The sequence below is a fragment of the Phaseolus vulgaris genome, chromosome 3 (genome assembly GCF_051622355.1).
Source record: "Phaseolus vulgaris cultivar YP4 chromosome 3, ASM5162235v1, whole genome shotgun sequence".
In the NCBI taxonomy this organism is placed as follows: domain Eukaryota; kingdom Viridiplantae; phylum Streptophyta; class Magnoliopsida; order Fabales; family Fabaceae; genus Phaseolus; species Phaseolus vulgaris.
In genome coordinates, this window is record NC_143500.1 from 39,305,784 (window position 1) to 39,312,717 (window position 6,934).

General features: G+C 30.0%; 1 protein-coding gene across 3 annotated transcripts; it reads left to right on the forward strand.

Moving 5' to 3' along the window:
- Positions 1 to 3,802: 3,802 nt before the first annotated feature.
- LOC137807487 (3-ketoacyl-CoA synthase 11) lies at positions 3,803 to 6,580 on the forward strand. 3 transcript variants are annotated; one of them, XM_068608151.2, is made up of 2 exons: positions 3,803 to 4,135; positions 4,768 to 6,580. In XM_068608151.2, exon 2 carries the CDS (start codon positions 4,774 to 4,776, stop codon positions 6,304 to 6,306), a length of 1,533 nt encoding a protein of 510 aa, XP_068464252.1. In that variant the 5' UTR covers positions 3,803 to 4,135; positions 4,768 to 4,773; the 3' UTR covers positions 6,307 to 6,580. The 3 variants fall into 3 exon arrangements, with proteins under 3 accessions (XP_068464252.1, XP_090156976.1, XP_068464253.1); XM_090300850.1 differs by having other exon boundaries at positions 3,913 to 4,135; positions 4,751 to 6,580; XM_068608152.2 differs by having other exon boundaries at positions 3,913 to 4,135; positions 4,758 to 6,580.
- Positions 6,581 to 6,934: the final 354 nt, after the last annotated feature.

Genomic DNA, 6,934 nt, shown 5'->3' on the forward strand with positions numbered 1-6,934 from the left:
TCTAATTTAGTTAAATAATAATTAATTGTTTTTATCTTTAAAGTTAATTTCTGTTTAGTAATTTTTTTAAGAATCGTTATAGAAATAAAAACATTATAAGGAACTAAAATGAGAAAAAAAAGTTTGAAAAAAAATATCAATCTTATTCAATGTTAACATGGACTTAATGAAGAGATTAGTATTTAAATAGTAAAAATAAGCAGAGAGATACATAAATACTTTTTTATATTAAAAGTTAGAAGGGAAAAAGAATATTAAAACAATATACGAAATTCAGAAATATACTTCAAAAAAAAGGTAAGTCGAACTAGAAATAATGTAATCGAGATTTTTGAAAGGAGTTTATCCATATGAAAGTGTGAGAAGCTAATGTAATGTGTAATATTGTTATTGATTAGTTCAACAAATTTTAAAGCACCATACAAATAAAATATAATTTTTTATTAATTATTTTTTATTGGTGTAAGCATATATTGACTGAATTCCCTATCTAGCATCATTTACACTTTTATTTTCCCATCTAGCACCCTTTTGTTTTTATTTCTCTATCTAGCATCTTTTTGTTTTTATTTCTCTATCTAGCATCTTTTTGTTTTTATTTCTCTATCTAGCACCCTTTTATTTTTTATTTCCCTATCTAGCACCATTTCAAAAATAAATAAATAAATAATAAATTAACTTTTTTTTGATAATTTTAATTTTGAATGTATTAAAAAATAAATATTTTTAATGGTTAAAATAATTAGAAATATAATTAATGAATAAAGAAATGAATTTTTACAAAATAAAAAAATAATAATAATAAATTAAAAATGTTTAGTTTTTTTTTAAATGAAGAAAATAAAAAATTAAACCCTACAACAACATAAAAGTTGAAACTATAAACATAAATTAGTATTTATTTTTATCATTAATTTCAAGTAAAAAATACAAGACATAATTATAAAAAAAACAAAGTCAATTAGTATTAATTAATAGTGGACACACAAATAATATTGAAGTGTTTACCCTAAATGCAAAATCCTAAAAAAAAACTAATCCAAATGTCCTTAATGCTTAAAAATGAGAAGAAAAAAAATGCAAAAATAAATAAGTATAGAAAATAAAAACAACAACAATAAAATAAAAACAAAAAACATAAATAAACAAAGAATGACAGAAAAAAATAATAACTAAAAACATAAAAGATATAAAATAAAGACAAAACAAAATAAGATAAAGATAAAAGATATAAAAAAAATTTAAACAAGATAAATATAAGAGATATAAGTCGATATTAAATAAGTATATTTTGATCATAAAAAGGAAAATAAATGAAAGATAATGATTCATTTAATGAAACATAATTAATGACTAAAAGTGCACAATCCAGTAATGTTGAGACAACTTCTTTTTGTGTGTCCTGGTGTTTGATAATATGAACATTTTTTTGTTTGATCATGTTGTTATCTTATGTCCATATGAGTCCTTATTCTATTTGACTTAGGTCTAATAGCACCCTTTGAGATTCTTTTCATGTCGGGACTTGGGCATAATATTTGACTAGTGTATGCAAACCAATTCTTTTCATTTCTGAGTTCCATCAAATAGTCTTTCGTAACATGAAAGACCGGTTGAAATGTTGTTGTTTTTATTTTCTGTATTTATTTATTTTTACATTTTTTTCTTCTCATTTTTAAGCATTAAGTGTAGCAATTGCATTAGTTTTTTTCTTTTAGGATTTTGAATTTAGGGTAGACACTTCAATATTATTTGTGTGTCTGCTATTAATTAATACTAATTGACTTTGGTTTTTTTTATAATTATGTCTTGTATTTTTTACTTGATATTAACATGATTACATCATTAATAATAATAAAAATAAATATTAATTTATGTTTATATATTCAACTTTTATGTTGTTGTAGGGTTTAATTTTTTATTTTCTTCATTTTAAAAAAAAACTAATTTTAAACTAAACATTTTTAATTTATTACTTTTTTTTATTTTGTAAAAATTCATTTCTTTATTCATTAATTATATTTCTAACTATTTTAAACATTAAAAATATTTAGTTTAGTGCATTCAAAATTAAAATTATAAAAAAAAATTATTATTTATTTATTTATTTTTGAAATGGTGCTAGATAGGGAAATAAAGAATAAAAGGGTGCTAGATAGGAAAATAAAAACAAAAGAGTGCTAGATGGGAAAATAAAAGTGTAAATAGTGTTAGATAGGGAATTGAGTCGCATATAGTGCCTATTCATTTTTTTTTATCAGCAATAACAGATATATAAATGCGAATCATTTCAGGGGTGGATCAACCCTTATACAATAAATACATAAACCAAACAGGCAAAAGCACAGTGCGAGATTATGGAAAAGGAAGTAGTGCGAGATTTTGCAGAAATCCAATACCAAACCTTTGCTTGTATCAGGGTACAAACTTCCGACGCGTCAGTCACACCCGTGTTGAAAATAATAGAATTTCTGTAATTCTATATTTTCCCACGATCCCACCCAAATTGTATTCCACACTTCATTAATCAAATCAGAGAACGTTTTCATCAATTTATTATGAGTATAGACCGTGGCAGTGTTGAAGTGAATTTGGAGGGAGAAATAACATTTACTTTTATTTTCATATTTGGTAGGTATAATTTGCATGGAAAGAATAGAGAGAGGGGAGGAAATAAACAATTCCTCTAAATTGTGAACATTAACCTAAAATTTTTTGAGTTGAGATGTTGATTTATATTTTTAATCCATATGATGATATTTGATGTATATGTATGGTTGGAATTTGAAATCTGTGAATCCTAGAAAATGCATATCAAAGAGTGACTTGTAGATCATAATTGATTATGGAAAATTACTTAATTAATTTTTGTCATAATTGATTATGTTTTGAAAAACTATTAAAAATATCAAAGGCATGAGTTGAGTATTGTTAGATATGACTATGTGTATGAATTTCAATCATTGAAAAATTGTTAAATGTGACTGTAATTAATCAGAGTATATTTATAATCAAGGTTAACTGATTTATTAATTGATTAAGATGTGGGACTTAATAGATTATGGCATAATCTATTATAGCTCTTGTTTGTATTAAATAACGTAAATTTATAATATGATGAGTATATAGTTCATTTATTTAATTTTGAAATAAGAGTTTGTACTTAAATAAACTTTATTTTTTATATTTATACCAAAGATACTTATATTTAGATAAACTTTTACTTTTATATTTATACCAAACATGCTTACATTTATTCTTTGCATGTGCATTGTGGATATACTAGTACAACTAGAAGTTCCGAAAAATTTAAAATTGTAAAAGTTATATATTTTTGGTAACAGAGAAATACATAATAAAATTAAGAAGAAAAACCATGATTATAAAAAGAGTTGTTTAGATAAAAGTTTCATTAAATTTTGTTGACCTTCTCATAAAATTTAATTTTTTTTCTTTAATTATAAACTCAAACACAAATATATAAATAAATATATCAACTTTTATTATAAATATTCTTCTTTTTCAAATCAAATTTTTCAAAAATTTAAAGTCAAAAAAGATATTTTAATAAATAAATTAATAATACAATTAAATATTTTTATATTCTAGTCATATTAATTATATTTTTGAACAATTTTTCATTTAAATCTAATCACTTCAATGTACTTTTATTAATTACAAACAATATAACTTTCCACCTTTTCCACTCTCTTACACTGGTCCGTCCAAAGAAAGAAAGTGCAAGTGAGTTAACCCGGCGACGTTGGTTGTTTTGTTCTCGCGTTTCTCATATATGTCACTGTTACTGTTACTGCGGACAGTGAACATGCTATGCCCATGCTTTTCGCGATTCCTTTCTTGCCCATTATCATCACTCATATTATTTATTTCATTTTAAACACTCTCAATCTCATTCCTTCAAAAATTAAAATCCATTAAATCCTAATCCCTGCTTCTATTATCTGTCATCCTCTCTCTCTCTCTCTCTACACTTGTATTTATTAAGAACTACAATTATTCTTCCTCCTTCACCTTTTTTTTCTTTCTTCCCTCTCTCTGCTGTACAATCAACGTCTTTCTTTCTCTCTCTCTATTCGGCCTACATTCCTGGGATCTGTTGGCTTTGCTTTTCAAGGTTCGATTTTGGAAACTGGGTTTTCTTTCTTTGCCTGATTCACTCTTCCCATGCTTGCAAACTCTATTTTCTTGCTCATACCGTTCATGCTTCACTTCTTTAATGTTTTCTACCTACTGCTGGAGAATCCAAATCTTGCTTTTAGTGAATGCCTTTTGCTTTTCTTTATTGTTTAGCATAATCACTTCTGGTTGTAATTTGAATGAACGTGGATGAATATGCATAATGTTGAACTGTTAGCGGGTAGTACTTGGTTTGCTATGTCAAAACAATAAGGAGGGGCTGTGCTTGTACACATGGATGTGTTTAATCAAATAAAATCTGAGCTTTTCTTTCCTGCAGTTCATATTGTCTCTACCTGGTCTTTTCAATTTCGCTAACTTTGTTGTTCTCTATACACAGACAATTTTCACATTCACCTGATTTGTGTCTTGTGTGTTCCCTCAATGCATCCTAATTAGAGAAACCAAGCTTTATTATTATTTGTTCATTAGTGGAAATTCTTACTAAAAGGGAAATTTTTTGGGGCACTATGTTACCGTTCTAAGATGTTGTATGCTTGAAAGCCTCTTTGTTATCATATTTTGGTTATAGCAAGTTATCTAACCAATGCAGATTCAAGTTTTGAACAGGGCAAAATGACAGATGCAAGGGAAGGTGCACCCTCGATGGCCTCTTCGTCGCGAAGCCTTCCTGATTTCAAGAAATCTATTAAGTTGAAGTATGTGAAGCTTGGTTATCATTACCTCATCACCCATGGAATGTACCTTTGCCTTACCCCCCTTGTGGTGCTGATTGCTGCTCAGCTGTCCACCTTCTCCTTCCAAGACTTTTATGATATTTGGGAGCATCTGCAATACAACTTGATATCTGTTATTCTATGCTCGACTCTCCTTGTTTTCCTATCAACCCTCTACTTCCTCACTCGTCCTCGGCCGGTGTACCTTGTCGATTTCTCTTGTTACAAGCCTGAAGAATCTCGCCAGTGCACAAAGAGGACATTCATAGACCACTCTCGGTTGACCGGTTCTTTCACAGAGGAAAATCTTGAATTCCAGCGGAAGATCCTTGAGAGATCTGGCCTTGGGGAGACCACTTACCTTCCTGAAGCTGTCCTCAACATCCCTCCCAACCCTTCAATGAAAGAAGCTAGAAAAGAAGCTGAGGCTGTGATGTTTGGTGCCATTGATGAGCTATTAGCCAAAACCTCTGTAAAGCCTAAGGACATTGGGATTCTGATTGTAAACTGTAGCCTGTTCAACCCTACTCCATCACTTTCGGCAATGATTGTCAATCATTACAAGCTTCGGGGGAATATAAGGAGCTACAACCTTGGTGGAATGGGTTGCAGCGCAGGGCTCATCTCAATTGATCTTGCCAAAGATCTTCTCCAGGCCAATCCCAACTCCTATGCATTGGTCATTAGCATGGAAAATATCACGTTGAATTGGTATTTTGGAAACGATCGATCAAAGCTTGTTTCCAATTGCTTGTTTCGTATGGGAGGAGCTGCAGTTCTGCTTTCCAATAAAAGCTCGGACAGAAGAAGATCCAAGTACAGATTGGTTACCACGGTTCGCACTCATAAGGGTGCTGATGACAAGTGCTTTAGCTGTGTAACACAAGAAGAAGATGCCAATGGCAAGATTGGTGTTACTTTGTCAAAAGATCTGATGGCTGTTGCTGGTGATGCTTTAAAAACCAATATCACTACACTGGGACCTCTCGTACTTCCAACATCAGAACAGCTGCTATTCTTTGCTACGTTAGTTGGGAAGAAAATTTTCAAGATGAAGATCAAACCTTATATTCCAGATTTCAAGCTAGCTTTTGAACATTTTTGCATCCATGCTGGTGGTAGAGCAGTTTTGGATGAACTGGAGAAAAACTTGCAGCTGTCTACTTGGCATATGGAACCATCAAGGATGACCCTCTATCGTTTCGGAAACACATCCAGCAGTTCACTTTGGTATGAGCTGGCTTACACTGAAGCCAAAGGGAGGATCAGAAAAGGAGACAGAACATGGCAAATCGCATTTGGTTCTGGATTCAAGTGTAACAGTGCAGTGTGGAAGGCTCTCAGGACCATCGACTCTGCTAAGGAAAAGAGTCCTTGGATTGATGAGATCGACCAGTTTCCAGTGGATGTTCCTAGAGTATCTTCATTTTAAACAATGTAATTTTAAACATTTGTGTATCACACTATCAGCAATAGGTGGTACTTTTTGGACTACTGAAATTTTCCTGCAAAGTTGTTGTAATACGTTGCTAATTTCAGAGAACTGTAGGATTTTCATTAGGACAAAACTTAGGTGTATTGCAGTTATTTAGGTGTTTTTGATTTTATTTTCTTTCTAGAATTAAAGGTTCACCTTTAATTCAAGGCTTAATTAATTAGGTTTATTGTCCTCATGTTCAGAATAAAATCCGTGTTTGTCTCTCTAATTTCGAACAATGCTCTTAAATTATAAAAAAAAACATTTTTAGTCTTTGAAGTAATACTGCATTAATGGAAATGATGAAAAGTGGTGACATGGTGCTATAAGATTGACACATATCCACCTCCAAGCGTTATATCATCAGTTTTTTAAATGTCTACCCTCTTTGGATTAAAATGATTTTTTCTTCAGTTTGTAAAATCTAAAAGCGAGTTTATCCCAAATTTCTGTTAAAAGCACAATCAAGTCTATAACGTTATGCAAAGGCATCATTAAGTCTCAAATGCAAACCTTTATTATTCAAATCATCGAGATTAAATTTCAATATTAGCTTTATTCAAATTAGTATTTCTAACTTTTG

Coding starts and splice junctions, on each gene's coding strand:
- LOC137807487 (XM_068608151.2), top strand. CDS start 4,774: ATGACAGATGCAAGGGAAGGTGCACCCTCGATGGCCTCTTCGTCGCGA.